General features: G+C 52.0%; 1 protein-coding gene across 1 annotated transcript; it reads left to right on the plus strand.

Moving 5' to 3' along the window:
• The first annotated feature begins 2,283 nt into the window (after positions 1-2,283).
• Positions 2,284-16,270, plus strand: LOC132578296 (zinc finger protein 835-like). Its single transcript, XM_060248235.1, has 7 exons — positions 2,284-2,386; positions 6,535-6,921; positions 9,011-9,137; positions 11,257-11,370; positions 12,659-12,775; positions 13,266-13,379; positions 14,964-16,270. The coding sequence occupies exons 1-7, from the start codon at positions 2,363-2,365 to the stop codon at positions 16,268-16,270; spliced, it is 2,190 nt and encodes a 729-aa protein (XP_060104218.1). The 5' UTR covers positions 2,284-2,362.
• The last annotated feature ends 4,787 nt before the right edge of the window (positions 16,271-21,057 follow it).

Raw genomic sequence — 21,057 nt, forward strand, 5'->3', positions numbered from 1 at the left:
TAGGCAGGGGTTGAGAAGGTAAGATGGTACAATGGCAGAATAGTAAAATTAACAAATTGAGCAAACCTTTGATCTGAGTAGCATGAACATGCATAAGCAACAAAACAGTACTATGTCAAAATGTGAGATTGTCTCTCAATGACAATGGGAGATGGGTTCAATACTGCTGTTTTGTTGCTTGCGCATGCTCATGCTACTCAGATCAAAGGTCTGCTCAACTGGTTAATTTTACTATTCTGCCGTTGTACCATCTTACCTTCTCAACCCCTGCCTACCAGATCATTTCACTTCACTGTCGTTGGTTCTGAAATCTGTACCATGTTGCATTCTGGGCCACTGCCTACCAGCTCTGTACAGCTCTGCTCAGCTCTGTAGGGCTTTGCTCCCTGTGCCGGATTCCTCGTCTGAGGAAGTGTGCTTAACAGCACATGAAAGCTGACGTTCCCAATAAAAACGGGTTGGCCTTAAAGGTGCCACTGGACTCCTGCTTTGTTCAACTGCTTCAGACCAACACAGCTGCCCGCTTGGATCTACCTTTGGCAGGGTGGCACCTCCAGAGGAGCCCAGCTGGCACAGAGGCCCTGAAGGGTTCATGTCTTGAAGCGGGCCCAGAAATGAGCCAGGCATCACAGAACTGGAGCGACTGCAGAAGAGGTGCCATATACAGGCCCCACTTTGCTCTGGCTGGCTGGCTAGCAACAGAGACCCAGCACTGACTCGGTAGAATCTGGAGTATCTCGGTCTGGTGTCTCCAAGGGCAGATCATGCTGAGTACAGTTTGGTGTAGTTAGATCCAAGTAGGCAGCCGTGTTGGTCTGAAGTAGTAGAACAAACTAGGAGTCGATTGCACCTTAAGAACATAAGCCCTGTTGGATCATGCCAATGGCCCATCCAGTCCAACACTCTGTGTCACACAGGAATCTGGCACAGTGAGCAGAGCCATACAGAGCTGGTAGGCAGTGGCCCAGAATGCAAAATAGTACAGATTTAAGAACCAATGACAGTGAAGTAAAATGATCTGGTAGGCAGTGGTTGAGAAGGTAAGATGGTACAAATATAAGATTCAATGACAATAGTAAAATTAACAAATTGAGCAAACCTTTGATCTGAGTAGCATGAGCATGCAGAAGCTTGAAAAGGGTCCAGGGAAGGAGGCATGAAAAACCTCCGCTTGAGACCCTGGAGAGCGGCTGCCGGTCTGAGGAGACAAGACTGACTTTGATGGATCCAGGGCGGTCTGATTCAGTAGAAGGCAGCTTCATATGTTTATATATATATATATGTTCATAAGACTGACCAGCCAGAGAAGATCGATTGACCCCATAACACGTGGGAAGCTCCCTGCCCTCCACACACTCAGCCTTCCCATCCAACGTCTCCTCCACCTTATCAGAATTCTGGAACTTTATCTGAAGCAGTGCTGGTCTGAAGCAGCAGAACAAAGTCTGAGTCCAGTGAGACACCTTTAAGACCAACCAAGTTTCATTCTGGGTAGAAGAAGCTTGTGTGTGCATGCACACTGCCCATCTGAACCTGGCAGAACGGGTTGCAGCTGATGCGGGTGCTGGCAGGGCCCAGGAGCTGTGGATTCAAAAAATTTTTAAAAAAACAACCCACCCCTTCCCAGACTATCACATCATAAAAGCAGAAGATTCAGAAAGGCGCTGGAGACGAGGAGGAGATGGGCTTTGTCCTGTTGCTTCAGATCTCCAGATGTTTTTGCCTACAACTCCCATCAGCCCCAGCCATTGGCCATGCTAGTTGGGGCTGATGGGAGTTGTAGGCAAAAAACATCCAGAGAGCCAACGTTCCCGACCCCTGGCCTAGGTCTTTTTGACATCTCTGGTAATAAAATATACCTGGGCAAAATAGACTGAAAAGAGTATAGATACGGGGCTTCTGGCTTTGTTTGGGGCTGCTTGGTGACTACCGCAGCTGTGTTTGTGTCGGTCTTGATCTTGCAGCCCAGGAATATTTCTTGTTCTTTCAAAAGCATACACCGGGGTGGCCAAGGGTAGCTCTCCAGATGTTTTTTGCCTACGACTCCCATCAGCCATTGGCCATGCTGGCTGAGGCTGCTGGGAGTTGCAGGCAAAAAACATCTGGAGAACCAACATTCCCTACCGCTGCTTCAGACGCACAGGGCTGCCCACCTGGATCCCTGCAGCTTATTCTACAAGCTCCTCCCGTCTGCAGGTGGCGCTGCCGCCTGGGCTGGGCGGTGGCCGCACGCATGCGTGGTGGCCGAAGCCGAGGCCAAGCCAGGCTGCGGGAGACCTGGAGGGGTGGGGGCTGCTTGTTGCCTGCGCCGGAGCGGCTCCCGGCGCGCATGCCCAGTAGCTGCGCCTAGCGGGCACCGGCCATGGCTGAGTGGACTCCTGCCCAGGTGAGGGCTTAACCCTGCCCTGCCCGGCGGGGAGGGAAGGCGGGCGGAGGAGCGGGGCGGCCCCTTGCCAACAGGGCGGGGGAGGCGCTGCAGCTGCAGGGGGCGAAGAGCTCGGGTTGCCCCTGCAGGGGGGCTCTGCACAGGTGGGGTGGGGGGGCCATGCCTGTTATTCTGGAGGGGGAGACAAAGGGCCCCTCGTTGCCTCCTGGCTTATTTGGGGCGGGGGAGTGAGTGTGAAGTGGGGGACCGAGGGGGCAGGACTTGGTTTCAGATGCTGCCAGGCCTGGGCTCTGGAATGCACGCCCGCGGAAGAGGGGGGGGGTCTCTAGGCACGTGCAGAGTGCCCCACCCAGGATGAGGGGCAAGGCTTCCAGTGGGGTGGAACCCCATGGCTTGAAGGGAAGGGCTTTCACCGCCCCTTTGGCTGCAGCTCGGGGAGGGAGCAGGAGGGGTGGAAGCAAGCTTGCCAACTTCCAGGTGCAGGCTGGAGATCTCCTGGCATTAGAGCTGATCTTCAAGCGAGAGGAATCAGCTCCCCCGGAGAAAATGGCTGCCTTGGAGGGTGGGCGCCATGGCATTGGACCCTGCTGAGGCCCCTCCCGCAATCCTGCTCGCCTTAGACTCCACCCCCCACTGTCTAGGAATTTGGCAGCTCTGGGTGGGGTGAGACCTTCACACCTTTGCACAAGGTTATGAGCCAGCTGCAGCAGCCGCCAGGACTCTGTGGACCTGGGGAACTCTCGAAGGGGCATTGGTGGTGTCCCCCCCCCCGCCCCGGACTGCCAGCACACGACAGCAGCCTGATCACAGCACACAAGCAACATTCGTTTGTTCTCCAACATGATTCTCAGCAGCACTCAGAAAGGTTCTGCTGGTTTTTGAAAAATTAAACCCAGCTGCTGCTCCTCAGGGGTGCAAAAATGAGAGCAGAACTGGCTGGAATGGCAGGAGCCAGACAGAGAAGGGGCTACATACAGTGTCTGGTTTATCAGGGCTCCCCCCCAGGTGAGGGAAGCAATATCAGTCAATGTTGCTTCATTTGCATCACTGGCCTGTGGTTTAGAATGTTGTGCTTCCCGGTGCTGCACTGCCAAAGGCAGGCCTCCCTTTTTGATTTCAAGCCCAGAGAATACCCAGCGCCAGCCTGCCTTCTTAGCTTGTTTAAGAACATGCTGCTGTACTCTGTCTGATAAAGCAGTTTAACATTCATAAACCGCCATTCTGTTCAGAGAGAAAAGGAAAGGAGAGGTCCCCTGTGCAAGCAGCAGTCGTTTCCGACTCTGGGGTGATGTTGCTTTCACAACGTTTTCACAGCAGACTTTTTACGGGGTGGTTTGCCATTGCCTTCCCCAGTCATCTACGCTTTCCCCCCAGCAAGCTGGGGACTCATTTGACCGACCGCAGAAGAACAGAAGGCTGAGTCAACCTCGAGCCAGCTACCTGAAAACCCAGCTTCCGCTGGGATCGAACTCAGGTCGTGAGCAGAGCTTAGGCCTGCAGTACTGCAGCTTTAACACTCTGTGCCACAGGGCTCTTAAAAGGAAAGGTCCCTTGTGCAAGCACCAGTCGTTTCCGACTCTGGGGTGACGCTGCGTTCACGTTTTCATGGCAGACCTTTTTACGGGGTGGTTTGCCATTGCATTCCCCAATCATCTACACTTTCCCCCCAGCAAGCTGGAGGCTCATTTGACTGACCTTGGAAGGATGGAAGGCTGAGTCAACCTTGGGCCAGCTACCTAAATCCAGCTTCCGCTGGAACTAAACTCAGACTCATGAGCGGAGAGTTCAGACCACAGTACTGCTGCTTTACCACTCTGCGCCACGGGAGAGAGAGAACCAACTCGTAAAATCAAACACTTGCACACCGTGTTCAAACAACCAGTAGAAACAGAGCCATGAGCAGACTCCAGTGCATCCCTGGTTATCTGAATGAGTCGGACGTGCTCGTGTTGCCTCTTGAACGTCTGCATGGTTGGGGCAACGGGAAGGGGGTGGAGAATGAGCTTGAAAACCTGGCAGTTTCGGGGCCAATCCTCTGCAGGCCCCCATCAGGCATGGCCCATAGCTTACTTGCCTCCAGCACATAGTCTATCTGCAGTCTCATAAATTTGTGAACCTCTCTAAATCATTACTGTCTCACCTGTTCTAACTCATCTTATAATTTCCACTCCCAACTTCCAATGCAATGCATAAAGACTGGTCACCCAAGAGGTGCTCAGGGGTAGAACAATGTCACTGTGACCCCTTGAGAGTCCCAGGCAATGGCAGCTTTCAGCTTGTGCCAGAAGTTGAAGCGGGATGTTGCTTGGGCCTTCGTTTAACTCAGGCGTGACCAAACTTGCTTAACGTAAGAGCCACATAGAATATATGTCAGATGTTTGAGAGCCGCAAGACAAGAAGGAAGGGAGGGAGGGGAAGGAAGACAAATAGAGGGAGGGAGGGAGAGGTGGAAAGAAAACAACTTTAAATGCATTGTCCAAGCTGCCAGCTGACTTGGCTTGGAGAAGTGATTTAAAGAGAGAAAAGCCGTTTCCAAGTTGGCTAATGGGGGGCCAAGAGCCACCCAATATGTGTAAAAGAGTCACATCTGGTTCCTAAGCCACAGTTTGGCCACTCCTGGCTTAGCACTGGAGTTGTGTGTTCTGACTCTCTGTAGTTACATAAATATGTACTGTGCTGTCTGGAACCAAACTTGGGCATTCCCAAACAGTCATTTTGTTTTAAAAGAGCCAAGTTTCTCGTCCTCTTAGCTGCAGCTGTGACTGAGCAGGAGGGAGGGAGGGAGGGACACGGTGTACAGTTCCTTGCGCCTTCCGGTGGGTAGTGGAACAGCAGCACACCGACATCCCCCTCTGGTCAGTTTCAGAGAGCTGCCAGATTGGTGTGCAGTAGGACAACTAGGTTAGAGTCCAGTAAGGTGCTATTTCTTTTACTGTGACCAGCAGGGCTTACTCTCACAAAGCATGCACAGGACTTTAGTGATGCAACTTAAGCCAGCTTTCCCTCCACTGCTTCTTGAGTCCCAGCATATCACACCAGGGCCAGTCTTCCCTCTAACTAGCTCACAGATTTTTAGCTCCAAGCTCACACATTTTTATTAACATGTGGAATTCACTGCCACAGGACGTGGTGGCAGCTACAAGCATAGCCAGCTTCAAGAGGGGTTTGGATAAAAATAGGGAGCAGAGGAAGTCCAGGGTATTAGCCACAGCTTATGGTTGGAACTCTCTGTCTGGGGCAGTGATGCTCTGTATTCTTGGTGCTTGGGGGGGGGGGGCAAAGTGGAAGGGCTTCTAGCCCCACTTGTGAACCTTTTTTTGGCCACTGTGTGACACAGAGTGTTGGAGTGGATGGGCCACTGGCCTGATCCAACAGGGCTTCTCTTATGTTCTTATGTGACACAGAGTGTTGGACTGGATGGGCCATTGGCCTGATCCAACAGGGCTTCTCTTATGTTCTTTTGTGACACAGAGTGTTGGACTGGATGGGCCATTGGCCTGATCCAACAGGGCTTCTCTTATGTTCTTTTGTGACACAGAGTGTTGGACTGGATGGGCCATAGGCCTGATCCAACAGGGCTTCTCTTATGTTCTTTTGTGACACAGAGTGTTGGAGTGGATGGGCCACTGGCCTGATCCAACAGGGCTTCTCTTATGTTCTTATGTGACACAGAGTGTTGGACTGGAGGGGCCACTGGCCTGATCCAACAGGGCTTCTCTTATGTTCTTATGTGACACAGAGTGTTGGAGTGGATGGGCCACTGGCCTGATCCAACAGGGCTTCTCTTATGTTCTTATGTGACACAGAGTGTTGGACTGGATGGGCCATTGGCCTGATCCAACAGGGCTTCTCTTATGTTCTTTTGTGACACAGAGTGTTGGACTGGATGGGCCATTGGCCTGATCCAACAGGGCTTCTCTTATGTTCTTTTGTGACACAGAGTGTTGGACTGGATGGGCCATAGGCCTGATCCAACAGGGCTTCTCTTATGTTCTTTTGTGACACAGAGTGTTGGACTGGATGGGCCATTGGCCTGATCCAACAGGGCTTCTCTTATGTTTCTTCCTACCGGACTGGGGAGTTTTGTCAGCTTCTCTGGGCCTGAGCCCTCCTGCGGGTCTCTGACTTGAATCCCTTCTCGCCCACAGCCTTGGGAATGGGACGTGGAGCCCCAGCACCTGGCTCCCTTTCAGCCCCCCGCCCTCTTTGAGCAGACCGCCGAGAGGGAGATCTACCCGACGGCTGAGATCTCCCTGTGGACAGTGGTGGCCGCCATCCAAGCGGTGGAGAGGAAGGTGGATTCCTACGCCACCCGGCTGCTGAACCTGGAGGGGAGGACAGCCACGGCCGAGAAGAAGATCTTTGAGTGTGAGAAGACAGAGCTGGAATTCAGCAACCACGTGGCTGCCCTGGGGACCCTCATCCAGGAGTACAGCCTGCTCCAGAGGAGGCTGGAGAACATGGAGAACCTGCTCAAGAACCGGAACTTCTGGATCCTGAGGCTGCCCCTGGGCCCAAGGGGAGAGGTCCCCAAGGTAAAAGGAAATGGGGAGATTGCCTGTTGCCTGCAGATTTTCTCCTTTGCCTCTCAGCCTCTGGTATTCCACAGTCGCAGAAGCACCAGTCCCTGTCCCCCAAGGAGGAACTTCCCCAGAGACATCTGGCCAGCTACGGTGGGGCTCAGGATGCTGGATTAGATGGTCTGAACCAGCAGGGTTGTGGCTTAGTGGAAGAGCCTCTGGTTTGCATGCAGAAGGTCTCTAGTTCGATCCCCGGCAGCATCTCCAGTTAACAGGCTTGGGCAGGAGGTGATGGGAAAGCCTGAGGCCCTGGAGAGCAGCTGCCAGACTGAATAGACAGGACTAGTGTTCCCTCTAAGCTGAGTTAGCATGAGCTAGCTCACAGATTTTTAGCCCCCAGCTCACACATTTTTGTCTTAGCTCAGGAAGGATGACCCCCCCCCCAGAGCACAATAATTTATGCAGGAGCTCACAACTTTCATGCCGGTAGTTCTATAACAAGTAGAATTTTTGCTCACAAGACTGTGCAGCTTTGAGGGAACACTTGATAGGACTGAGGTAGGGGGGGACTGAGGGTCTGATTCAGTAGAAGGCAGCTTCATGTATGTTCATGTGTATTGCTCAGCCATGAACATGAGTCAACAGTGTGATGCAGCGGCTAAAAAGGCAAATGCAATTTTGGGCTGTATCAACAGAAGTATAGTGTCCAGATCATGTGATGTGATGGTATCCCTTTACTCTGCTCTGGTAAGACCTCACCTGGAGTATTTGTTCAGTTTGGGGCACCACATTTTAAGAAGGATATAGAGAAACTGGAACAGGTCCAGAGGAGGGCGATGATGGTGAGGGGTCTGGAGATCAAGTCCTGTGAGGAAAGGTTGAAGGAGCTGGGGATGTTTAGCCTGGAGAGGAGGTGGCTGAGAGGTGATAGGATCACCATCTTCAAGTACTTGAAGGGGTGTCATCTAGAGGATGGTTCGGAATTGTTTTCTGTGGCCCCAGAAGGTAGGACCAGAACCAATGGGTTGAAATTAAATCAAAAGAGTTTCCGGCTCAACATTTGGAAGAACTTCCTGACCGTTAGAACGATTCCTCAGTGGAACAGGCTTCCTTGGGAGGTGGTGGGCTCTCCTTCCGTGGAAGTTTTTAAATGAGGCTAGATGGCCATCTGACAGCAATGAGGATCCTGTGAATTTAGGGGGAGGTGTTTGTGAATTTCCTGCATCGTGCAGGGGATTGGACTAGATGACCCTGGAGATCCCTTCCAACTCTTCTATGATTCTAACAGGCTTCCTCCTCAGGAGGTGGTGGGCTCTGCTTCCTTGGAGGTTTTTAAACAGAGGCTAGATGGCCACCTGACAGCAACGAAGATCCTGTGAATTTTGGAGGTGTTTGTGAATTTCCTGCATGGTGCAGGGGGTTGGACTAGATGACCCTAGAGGTCCCTTCCAACTCTATGAATCTATGATTCCTGACCATTAGAGTATTTCCTCAGCGGAACAGGCTTCCTCCTCGGGAGGTGGTGGGCTCTCCTTCCTTGGAGGTTTTTAAACAGAGGCTAGATGGCCACCTGACAGCAATGAAGATCCTCTGAATTTAGGGGGAGGTGTTTGTGAATTTCCTGCATTGTGCAGGGGGTTGGACTAGATGACCCTGGAGGTCCCTTCCAACTCTATGACTCTATGAACTAGCTGGGCCTGGCTGGCACCCTGGCTGCCTTGGAGCCCATCAGTCCCACAGGAACAGCAGCAACCAACCCGCTGGGATCTGGTGGATGCAGCAGTCCCCTGAGCACAGGCCTTACACCCTGGAGAGCTGCCAGTGAGACCCAGTGTGCTGCTGCAGTGGTTAAAGAGCTGTACGAGGACTGTATTCAGATCTCCACTTGGCCCTGGAGCGTCTAGGTGATCTTGGGCTAGTTGCCGTCAGCCTAGCAGGGCTGTTGTGAGGGTAAATTACAGACAGGGAGAACTACATGTGCCCCCCCTGGCCCAGGAGGAAGTGCAGGGGACTGAGGTAGAGAGAGAGGAAGGAAAAGCAATCAGTCTTGGGAACATGGATTCCTCGGCCAGTCACGACTTCTGAGGCCTGCCTGTGCTTTCAGGTCCCGGTGTCCTTTGACGACAACACAGTCAGCTTCTCGACACAGGAATGGGCTCGCCTGGAAGAGTGGCAGAAGGAGCTCTACAAGAACATCACGAAAGGCCATTATGAACCACTGGTCTCTTTAGGTAAGGGGTTGGGGTGGAGCTGGAGGCACTGCCCCATGTGGGGCTGGCTGTTCCTCTCTAGATGGCATGTCTTGGGGGTGTGCAAGTGGGGAAATGGACAGAGGTTCTATCCACCATAGCGGCAGAGCCCTGGACCCAGTTCAGGTCTATCAGGCAGTTGTTTGGAGCCTGGTCCTGGAATTGACTCCGCACACCTGAAGCCCATGGAAAGAGAGATTCAAGGGCAGCCGTGTTGTCCTGCAGTAAAGGAACAAGAGTAGAGTCCAGGAGTACCTGCGAGACCAGCAGGGTTTTACTAAAGAATCAAATCTTCCTTCGACAGATAAAGGGAGCATTGCTTCTAGAAAGTGTGTACGTGACAGTCATTGGGTCTCTGAGAACTTGCCGGACTCAAACCTGGCTGTTATAAAGAGAGAGCATTTGAGCATGTTGTTTTCTGCGGCCCCAGAAGGTCGGACCAAAACCAATGGGTTGAAATTAAATCAAAAGAGCTTCCAGCTCAACATTAGGAAGAACTTCCTGACTGTTAGAGCGATTCCTCAGTGGAACAGGCTTCCTCCTTGGGAGGTGGTGGGCTCTCCTTCCTTGGAGGTTTTGAAACAGAGGCTAGATGGCCATCTGACAGCAAGGAAGATCCTGTGGATTTAGGGGGAGGTGTTTGTGAGTTTCCTGCATTGTGAAGAGGGGTTGGACTAGATGACCCTGGAGGTCCCTTCCACTCTATAATTCCATTATTCTAAGTTTCCACAGGCTTCCTCCTTGTGAGGTGGTGGGCTCTCCTTCCTTGGAGGCTTTTAAGCAGAGGCTAGATGGCCATCTGACAGCAATGAAGATCCTGTGAATTTAGGGGGAAGTGTTTGTGAGTTTCCTGCATTGTGCAGGGGGTTGTACTAGATGACCCTAGAGGTCCCCTCCAACTCTTCTATGATTCTAACAGGCTTCTTCCTTGGGAGGTGATGAGCTCTCCTTCCTTGGAGGTTTTTCAACAGAGGCTAGATGGCCATCTGACAGCAAAGCTGATCCTGTGGATTTAGGGGGAGGCATTTGTGAATTTCCTGCATTGTTAGGGGGTTGGACTCTGGAGGTCACTTCCAACTATCTGCAGAGTTCCTTTTCTTCAGTCAGCAGTGAGCACAGCCATGCCTCCTCCCCCTGCTACCTGGAATCTCCAGGAAAAGGCTCCAGATTAGAAGGGGTGTCTCTTGGGCTCTGGTCTGTCTACTCAGCTCTGCCAGCCAACCCCAGAGCTATGGTTTGTCCTAAAGGGCAGAACCAAAAGTTGAGGCAGCAACCCAGGTGTGAGCAGCAGGTTTCTGGAGCACCTCAGCAGGGTTTGCTATTTATTTGAGAGGCTGGAAAGCCTCTTGACTTTCCAATACTTCCTGGCCCTGTGTAAAAGGGGCTGGCTAAGAGGTAAACCAGATGCGTGCCGCGAGTTCCAAGGCCAGAGCTCCCAGCAGTTCTTCCAAAACCAGTTATTGGGTGTGCTGTCATTAAAAATGAGCAATTAGGGTTCTGGACATGGAAATCCCAGCATGCACCTGGTTTTGGTTCTCCATCTCTGGGCAAAAGGGCAAAGGCCTCTTGAGCCCTGCTTATGAAAATATGCTCCTGAGGGTTATGTGAGTCAGTCGATACTTTTATTGGCATGAAGGGTGGTTATGTTAAGGAAAGGTTATGGGGAAACCTGCAAATGGAGCTGAGACAGAAGTTGGTTTCTTTCTAGCTGTTTCTTTTTTTTTTTCTTTTTTTTAAAAAAAGTTTGCCAACTTCTGGGTGGGAAATTCTTGGAGATTTGGGGGTGACGCCTGAGGAGGATGGAGTTTAGAGAGGGGGGTCAGTTGTAATTTGGGCAACCATTTCTGCATCCTGTGATAAAACCCAGCTAAGTGTTCCTCTCCGCCACTGCAGTGAAGCAAGGAGCCACGGGCTTGGCAGGAAAGAGGGAGTCCCGAGATGCCACGAGAAGCTGTGGGGAGATGGGGGTGGGATCAGAAGTTGGGAGGCAGAGGGTCCAGAACAGGGTCCCTGTGCCGAAGGGTCCCGCTTGCTGATGTTCTATAACAAGCAACTCTGCACATGTTCAGTGTAGTGCTTTCTGATCTGTTGACATGACCAGACTCTGCCCTTTGCAAAGCCGGCGGCCTCCCTACAGCAGAACGCGCAGAAGCGGTCCACGTGGCGAATCAGGAGTTGCTGGAGGAAAGGCCCTTCCCCACAGAGATCAGAACAGGTGAGCAACATCTGGAACGCAGCAGTGACGAGAGCAAGGTCTTCAAGATTACTTGCCAGCCTTACACTGCCACGGTGCCTTGTAGTCAAATAAGAATGAGAGGTGAAAGTGCTCCGTGGCAGGCCATGCTTTGGCAGCCATCCTTAGAACAGCAAGAGGCTGGCTCTGGGAGGTCTCTCTTCCAATGGGGACACCCCTGAAAAGCCCCTGCAGTTAAAAAAAAAGCACATGGACTTCAGAGGCATGAGAGGAGTGATGCTGGAGGAGTGAGCATCCTTGATGTTCTTAATTTACGTTCAGGTGAGTAGTCCTGTTGGTCTGAAGCAACAGAGCAAAGTTTTGAGTCCAGTGGCATCTTTAAGACCAACAAAGTTTAATTCCTGGTATAAGCTTCCGTGTGCATGCAGGAATAAAACTTATACCAGGGATAAAACTTCATTGGTTTTAAAGATGCCACTGGACACAAGCCTAATTTATCTTTTTTAGTCGCAAGAACTCTGTACTCAAGACAGCTGATGAAACTGCAGTAAGGCAATAAGAAAGAGGCAGAAGGGAAGCAAGGGCATTTCTGGCAGACCTTTCTCCAGGGAGAAGATGGGCAAGACAGGCCCACCAGATCTGAAAGGGCTGGGAGGGGTATAGGAAGATGCCACACACAGAACCATTTGAACATGAACATATGAAGCTGCCTTATACTGAATCAGACCCTCGGTCCATCAAAGTCAGTATTGTCTATTCAGACTGGCAGCGGCTCTCCAGGGTCTCAAGCTGAGGTTTTTCACACCTTTTTGCCTGGACCCTTTTAAGTTGGAGATGCTGGGGATTGAACCTGGGACCTTCTGCTTCCCAAGCAGATGCTCTGCCACTGAGCCACCGTCCCTCCCATTTAAAGCTTTTAACACTGAGAGTCAGCACCTCCTAGAATATCGTCTGGAAAATAAACTGGCAACCGTTCGCACAGGAATAGCCTGCTTCCTGTTCCAAGCAGCTGAATTCTGCACCAGCTGCAGTTTCCAAGGGCAGTCCCATGTGGAGCTCAGTAAAGTAATCAGTCTGCAAAGTCTGAAAGTGGCTGGTGTCAGCACACTGGAATAAGCGTGCTTGAATCCACAGGACATAACCAGAACAATGTTAGCAAGTTTAGCGGGGGGTGGGGTGGGGGGCACTTTCTGCTGCATCTGAAGGTGTAGCATCAAATGCCACTGCTGACACCACACCCGTTTTCTCAGTGGCATCCAACTTGCATGTAGCATCCCACCAGCTGCTTAACAGGCTTCTCTCCCCGCAGGCTCTGCAGCACCACAGAGAGGTGCCGGGGTTCAAGCCTGCCTGGAAGCCACATCCTCTCACCCAGAATCCCTTGCTCCTAACCCCAGAAGAGAGTGTGCTGACTATGCGTTCCCTGGTAAGGAAAGAGCCCACCCCTGCACACACAAAGAGGCACCCTTCTTCGCTGTCTTTCTACTGCTGCGCTTGCTGGCCCTGAGAGCCATCTTAGCTGGCTGCTTCATCATCCCACCCCCACTTCAGCTGGCTTTCCTCATGTAGACTTGTCTTGTCTTTGGGACTGCTGGGAAATGTTCAGCGCCTGGTGTTAATGATCCTGCCAGTTGGGTGGAGTGGTTAAGTGTGCGGACTCTTATCTGGGAGAATCGGGTTTGATTCCCCACTCCTCCACTTGCACCTGCTGGAATGGACTTGGGTTAGCCATAGTTATCACAGAGATTGTCCTTGAAAGGGCAGCTGCTGGGAGAGCTCTCTCAGCCCTACCCACCTCACAGGGGGTCTGTTGTGGGGGAGGAAGGGAAAGGAGATTGTGAGCTGTTCTGAGACTCTCGAGTATAGGGCAGGGCATAAATCCAATATCCTCCTCCTCCTCTTCTTCTTTTCCCCAGAAGCAGAGTCTTTGACTTCCAAAGAGGATCTTTTGTCCTGGATTAAACAAGAGGAACCTCCTGGGAAGGGCAAGTGGGACCCAGAGAGAGAGATCCCCCCAGTTCTCAGCTATGGTGAGTCTGCATTCGCACTCCTAAGAGGCAGGCCAGGTTGTTTCTTCGTCTCAGGCTGGGTTTGCAAGCAGCCAGACCAAACATTTTTTAAAAATACTTCTGCTCCCTTTGTCATTTCACTGCAGTATATTCTGAGTGGAGGCGCAGCATGTTGGTCGGAGAGCCAGTCGGGTGCAGTGGTTAAGTGCCCAGACTCTTATCTGGGAGAACCAGGTTTAATTCTCCACTTGCAGCTGCTGGAATGGCCTTGGGTCAGCCATAGCTCTAATAGAGAGCCAGTTGGGTGTAGTGGTTAAGTGCGTGGACCCTTATCTGGGAGAACAGGGTTTGATTCCCCACTCCTCCACTTGCACCTGCTGGAATGGCCTTGGCTCAGCCAGAGCTCTCTCAGAGTTGTCCTTAAAAGGGCAGCTTCTGGGAGAGCCCTCTCAGCCCCACCCACCTCACAGGAGATAAAGGAGTGAGCCACTCTGAGACTCTGATTCAGAGAGAAGGGCGGGGTATAAATCTGCAGGCTTCTTCTCCTTATGTTCATGCAATCTCTTTGGAAGCCAACTTCCCATGGGCATCAGATGCGTGATGCAGAAAGGAGCATTTCCTTCGGCTTCTCTGAAGTGTGCTGTCCACCAATTGTGGGGAGAGGGGCATGGGCATTTCAAGCGAGAACTTCCTGCTGTTTTCAAGAGGTCAAAGCGGAGGTTTAGTTATTGGCATTTGGATATGGGCAATCCATCATCTTTTTTTAAGTTTGTTCTTTCTGATCTCATTTCCGGCAGGCCTTCTGCAGAACCATCCACCCTTAATTGTGTCTGGTTTCCCATCCGTGCACGCCACAAGTACTGAATAATGTGGTCACTGCCCTAGGTCCTGAGCAAAAAGAAAGAAACAATTATCTACACCAGGGGTGGCCAACAGAAACTCTCCAGATGTTTTTTCCCCTACAACTCCCATCAGCCCCAGCCAGCATGGCCAATGGCTGGGGCTGATGGGAGTTGTAGGCAAAAAACATCTGGAGAGCTACCGTTGGCCACCCCTGATATACAACCCTGATGACGAGGGGGTGGGGCTGCCCACAAGGGCATTGTTTTAGGGGACAAAGTCTTGCCCTTAAGGGAACCGGAGTCTCATTTCTTTCCCCCCCCCAAATAATAATAGCAATAGGTTGAAACCTGCTTGCAACAGAAAGTCCGCTTGTGGAGAGGGCAGGATAGAAATTTGAAGTAATACATAATAATAAATAATAAAGCTTTTCACACAACAGCTGGTCACAGTGCCACCCGGCAGTGCCGACAAACTTGTCTTAAGCGGAAAACTGGGCTTTGTCTTTGGGACCCCTTAGTGTTCTCTCTAAGCTGAGTGAGTGTGAGCTAGCTCACAGTATTTTAGCCTCTGGCTCACACAGTTTTGTCTTCGCTCAGGAAAAATGACCCCAGAGCACACTACTGTATGCAGGAGCTCACCACTTGAATGCCAGTCGCTCACAAAGCAGAGTTTTTGCTCACAGGACTCCCCAGCTGAGAGGGAGCGTTTCTTCCAAACCCAAGGCTCTTATTGCTCTTCCTTCTGTTTTCTGCCTCCTGCCAGATGACAACATGGTTAAAAGCGAGGATCAGAATCTCCGAGCAGCTCCCAAAGTCCTCCTGCCAAGCCACGGGATGCCGCCTGGGGAAGATGTGTTCCAAGTCCCCAAGGCGGAAGTGAACGGTGAGAGACAGCCCACGACCCCTCCTGCCCCACGGCGGGAGGAGCCCCCCAAGGGCGACAAAGAGTGCCGTGACCCAGAGGTGCCCCAGCCAGAAGCCTGCCTCAAAGCGGAACCCTTCCAGTGCCCCAAATGCCAGGAAGGCTTTGAATGTGAGCAGCAGTTTTCTTTGCACCAGAGAATCCACGCGGGAGAAGAGATGTACGGGGAAAGCGTTCTGCCGTCGCTCGAACCTGGTGCCCAGCAGCTATCGGACCCCTACTTGTGTGCAGACTACAAAGGCGGCTTTGGTGAACAGCCTTTCCCCCAAACGGTGGGGAGGCCGTACGTCTGCCCCCTCTGCCCCAAGAGCTTTCGACTCAAGACTAGCTTGTTGATCCACCAGAAGACGCACACTGTGGGGAAAGGCGAGAGTGCGTTTGTGTGCCCCGAATGCGGGTGTGGCTTCAGCCACCAGGGCCAGCTGACCCGGCACCAGGCCATCCACGCCGACCGGCCGCACCAGTGCTCTGAGTGCCACAAAGCCTTCAACCGCAAGTCGAGCTTGGTGGTGCACCTGAAAACCCACCGCGAGAGACCCCGGCCCTTCCAGTGCCCGCAGTGCCACAAGACTTTCATCCGCAAGCAGCACCTGGACGACCACACCCGGACCCACACCGGCGAGAAGCCCTACCAGTGCCCCGAATGCGAGAAGCGCTTTGCCGAGAAGTCCAAGCTCACCAACCACTACCGGATCCACACTGGGGAGCGGCCCTACCGCTGCGGGCAGTGCGACAAGCGCTTTGTGCGTGCCCACCACCTGGTCAAGCACCAGAGCAGCGTCCACCAGGCGGGAGCCAAGGTGTACTCGTGCCGGGAATGCGGGCAGAGCTTCAGCCACGCCCAGGCCTTCGTCAGCCACCAGGCCAGCCACGCCAACGGGGAGAGGCGCCACCGCTGCGGCGAGTGCCTCAAGACCTTCGCCCGCAGGAAGTACCTGCTGGAGCACCAGCGCATGCACACGGGGGAGAACCCCTACGCCTGCGCCCACTGCGGCAAGCGCTTCCGCTACAAGCAGTCCCTCAAGCAGCACCTGCGGGTGCACGGCGACCAGCTGCCCCCCGCTCCCAGCACAGAGCAGGGCTCAGCATTCAGCAGCACTTCCGAGAAACTGCCTCTCCCTCCAGCCAACCCTTCCAGCGGCACCTGAGAACAGCCAAGCAGATCACAGCCCCCCCCCCATATTGACAGACAGGCTCCAAGCCTGGAAGTAGCCGAGCCACTTTAAGAGACTTGCGGGGGCTTCCTGGTCAGGCTTCTCTGGCCTGCTTTGCACGGTGGGCTCTGAGACGGCTCCTCCATCTGCGGCGGTCTTCTTGCTAACCAAAGGGGGAGGTTTTGGTCACTCAGCTGGTCTCTGAGTGCTTCCATACAGGCCTGGAGCCCCTTTGACTCTCTTTTTCAAAGCGTTTCACTACTCTGAGAAAACAGAAGCATCACCGGTCTCAAGATTCCGTCTGGATTGCCAGCAGAAGGGAAATAAGGCTCAGTTGGTCTAAACACAGGTCAGAGAGTTCAGGAGCCTTGGGGTGGAGGGACCCAATTTGTCTTGGGCCCCAAAAAAGAGGAGGGGGCTCAAACCTGGCCATACAGTGAGGGTCGGAGACAAGCCCTGGTGCCCCCCAGCAAATGCCACACACACACACACACACATGCCACACTGCCGTCCAAGAGAAGTGCGGGGTCACCAGCAGCTCCTTTCCCCAGTGGCCCCTGTCTGGAAACCCACAAGGCTACACTAGCAGTAAAGGGGCCTTTTTAGACCATATTTCAGGGGGCCAACAGTAGCTCTCCAGATATTTTTTGCCTACAACTCCCATCAGCCCCAGCCATCGGCCATGCTGGCTGGGGCTGATGGGAGTTGTAGGCAAAAAACATCTGGAGAGCTACCGTTGGCCACCCCTGCCATATTTATTCACCAGCGTTAAGGCACTCCCAAGCCAGGATTGATGGCATAGTTCAGGCCCCTCCCAGCCTTCGCCTCCTGGGGAAAGGCACCCATCTGCGCCAGGATCTTTCCAACCCACAGGCCTGCCCTGGGAGCTCTGGATGAAAGGGAAGCTCGGCAGTCCTTCAAGGAACATGTGAACATATGAAGCTGCCTTCTACTGAATCAGACCCTTGGTCCATCAAAGTCAGTATTGTCTTCTCAGACTGGCAGTGGCTCTCCAGGGTCTCAAGCTGAGGTTTTTCACACCTGTTTGCCTGGACCCTTTTTTGGAGATGCCAGGGATTGAACCTGGGACGTTCTGCTTCCCAAGCAGATGCTCTACCACTGAGCCATAGCCCCATTCATGGCTCTCCAGGGTCTCAAGCTGAGGTTTTTCACGCCTATTTGCCTCGACCCTTTTTAGTTGGAGATATCAGGGATAGAACCTGGGACCTCCTGCTTACCAAGCAGATGCTCTACCCCTGAGCCACAGCCCCATTCATGGCTCTCCAGGGTCTCAAGCTGAGGTTTTTCATGCCTATTTGCCTGGACCCTTTTTTGGAGATTGAACCTGGGACCTTCTGCTTCCCAAGCAGATGCTCTACCACTGAGAACTGGTGCAGTCTCGTGGCTAGGGTGTCATGCTAGGCCGGTGAAGACCTGGGTTCAGATCCCCTTTACTGGATGGTCTAAGTTCAGTCACTCCCTGTCTAAACCTCTCCGCAGGGTGGTTGTTAAGATCAAGCTTAATCCCCCTCCATGATATTCTGGGAGACCAGAGTGGATAAAAAAAAGTTAGAGACCAGTATCTTGCAAATGAAAGTGAGCAGCTCACCTGGAGGCCTCACCTTCTGGAATGTTACGTGGGGGAGGCTGCAGGAATTCCTTGGTCTTGAGCTGCCAAAGTGATCCCAGTATTGACACTGAACTTGCAAAAGCAGAGAGGCACACAGGGTTATATGTCCACGAGCAATGATTGGTTCTTTTTTGTGGCATAAACCCTGTTGGGGTGAGGGGAGCGGGGCTGTTGCAAACTCGGGCCTGGGATGAGGCAAGTCATAAGAACAAGGCCAGCATTGTGCAGGGATTGGAGCCAGACGGGGTCTCTGCGCACTCAGTGGCCTTGGGAAAGTCTTACTCCCTATGGTCTTGTGCAGATGAGGTAACAGCTAGATTCAAGTCCAGTAAGCACCTTGGAGACCCATGCGATTTTCAGGGTTTGACTTTGCAAGAGGTAAAGCTCCCTCTGACATCTATCTGACGAAGGCAGCTTTGACTCTCGGAAGCTCATGCCCTGAAAATCTAAGGCAGGGGTTTCAAACGTATGGCCCGTGGGACAGATCTAGCTCTTGCAGAGCTCAGATACAGCCCACGAGCCACTTCCTCCTCCTCCCTTTTCCAGGGCTGCTGCTGCAGCTGCACCACAGGTTGCTTTTCCCCCAACTCCCTCAGGGGCTCTTGGTTTCCTGCCTCTTGCCTCACTTCCCCCACCCCCCAAGTGGCTCCTTCCTGTTGTGTGTGGGAGGGATACAAAGACAATCCTCTGCCTCTCTCCCTCGCACACATACACACAGTCACACACACACAGCTTCTGCTTCCTTCTCCGGAGCTGCTTCACCTGTGGAGGAGAACCAGTTTGGTGTAGTGGTGAAGAGCATGGACTCTGATGTGGAAGAACTGGGTTTGATTTCCCCACTCCTCCACATGCAGCTGCTGGTGTGACCATGGGTCAGTTGCAAGTTTTCTCAAGAGCAGTTCTCGAAAGAGCGCTCTGAGCCCCATCTACCTCACAGGGTGTCTGCTCTGAGACTCTTTTGGCTAGTAAAGGGAGATATATAAATCATATCTCTTTTTTCTTCTTCCTCTTTTGGGAAGGAAGGGAGGGGGAGGAAAGAGAGAGAAAAAATAAAGTTGGAGTCTCCTGGCAGCTTTAAGAACAACAATGTTTTATGCCAGGTAAAAACGTTTGTGGCAAGCACACTTCTTAGGAGGGAGGGTGGATGGATTGTTCTGACAAGCACAATGTACATTGAAGAAATTATCCTGGCTTATTCTGAAATTTTTTTAAATATTGGATTTCTCTGTTTCTATCTGCATTTAAAGAACCCTAATTAACAGTTAGATTGGCCGTTATATCTTGGAGAGTAGAGTGATTTCAGATGCCAAATTATAATAGCACACATTGTTAATGAGACAGGAATTCTAGCTTCTACCCCAGAAATCTTGTTGGTCTCTCGGGTGCTGCTGGATTTGAATCTGGTTCTTCTGCTGCAGGTCGACACAGCTGTCCTCTGAAACCGAATGAGTTAGAATTGCCAAACACCACAATGAGATGCTGGGCACCCTCTCCCGGTTTTTTCTCCCATGCCCCAAAGCTTCCCTGGAGCTGGCTTTTCTCTTGGGACATCGGTGTAGCGAGGTTTTTCCCTCTTGTTCCTTAATTAGGGTCTATTGCACAATTCTTGAGTACACCAGAACAGCATAGCTGTTGTCTCTCAGTCTCTGCTTGTTAACCTGGCCGTGTAGTATACGCTTTCTGGGTTTCCAGAATCATTTCCCCTTTGAGTACGTGTGTCCTTTATAGGTTGGTGAGAGTCTGTCTCTGACTGAGCACATTTTATTCTGAGGAGGCATCTGCCAATCCTCCCAGCTTGGAGCGCTTGCAAGACGGGAAGGTGTTTGGGGGAGACCAGCAAAGGAACTCCGTGGCACAGAGTGGTAAAGCTGCAGTACTGTCCTAAGCTCTGCTCATGACTTGAGTTCAATCCCAGCAAAAGCTGGGTTCAGGTAGCCGGTTCAGCCTTCTATCCTCCCGAGGTTGGTAAAATGAGTACCCAGCTTGCTGGGGGGAAAGTGTAGATGACTGGGGAAGGCAAGGGCAAACCACCCCATTAAAAAGTCTGCCGAGAAAACGTGATGCGACATCACCCCAGAGTCGGAAATGACTGGTGCTTGCACAGGGGACTACCTTTAGCAAAGGAACCAAAGACTGATAGAAAGCTGCTGGTGTCACAAGGAAGGGACAGGCAGAAACGGGCAAAGGACAGAATAAGATTTGACCCCAACTCATTCTTGGCACAATCTGCACTCTCTCAAAAAAGCACATCTTGATTGGGAAGGAGGACACGGCTGCAGGTCGCTACGATACCTTTGTGCTTTTTTAAAAGAAACAAAAATACAGGATGGGGGTGGATTAATAAAGGTTTTGTACCATTCCTTTGGATAACTGATACACTTCTTGTCTGTTTGTTTTGAAGAAGTACTTCTTCACCCAAAGGGTGATTAACATGTGGAAGTACTTCTTCACCCAAAGGGTGATTAACATGTGGAATTCACTGCCACAGGAGGTGGTGGCGGCCACAAGCATAGCCACCTTCAAGAGGAGGTTAGATAAAAATATGGAGCAGAGGTCCATCAGTGGCTATTAGCCACAGTGTGTGTGTGTGTGTGTGTGTGTATATATATATATATATATATATATTTGGCTGCTGTGTGACACAATGTTGGACTGGATGGGCCATTGGCCTGATCTAACATGGCTTCTTTTATGTTCTTATGTTCTTAAGAAGCAGTATCGCCTTTGGAGCCCTAGTTAAAACAGGTTCATCAGAGCCCCGCCCCCAGGGAGGGAAAGGAGAAAGGGCAGAGGGCTGGGATGTGGTGCCAAGGCATGGGAGACGGCACAGGGGATGCTCAGGTGAGGCTGGGAGAATTTGGTTTCCCAGATACTGAAAAGTCCACTCTGTGAATGAGATATTCCTATAGGGGTTGTGGGCACAACACTGTCCAAAGTGCATCCAGTAGGACCTTCAGAAGAGAAGGCATTTCCTTTGCTCCCCAAAACACCCACTTCCATAGAGATACCTTGAGGGTGTAGCTGAAGATCCAGAGCAAGACTCACGTGTCATTGGGTGGACTCACCAGCTGAGTCCAAACCACAGTCTTCCACACGGCTGTTGACTGGGAACCTGCTGATCTGCTAGGGAGCCTCAGCACCACTGCTGTCA

Source organism: Heteronotia binoei, chromosome 10 (genome assembly GCF_032191835.1).
Source record: "Heteronotia binoei isolate CCM8104 ecotype False Entrance Well chromosome 10, APGP_CSIRO_Hbin_v1, whole genome shotgun sequence".
NCBI classification, from domain to species: domain Eukaryota; kingdom Metazoa; phylum Chordata; class Lepidosauria; order Squamata; family Gekkonidae; genus Heteronotia; species Heteronotia binoei.

Excerpts from the sequence above, each read along its gene's own strand:
- LOC132578296 (XM_060248235.1), top strand. The coding sequence starts at position 2,363 with ATGGCTGAGTGGACTCCTGCCCAG. Across the intron at positions 6,922-9,010 it reads CAAGGGGAGAGGTCCCCAAG|GTCCCGGTGTCCTTTGACGA; the intron begins GTAAAAGGAAAT and ends CTGTGCTTTCAG. Across the intron at positions 12,776-13,265 it reads TGCTGACTATGCGTTCCCTG|AAGCAGAGTCTTTGACTTCC; the intron begins GTAAGGAAAGAG and ends TCTTTTCCCCAG.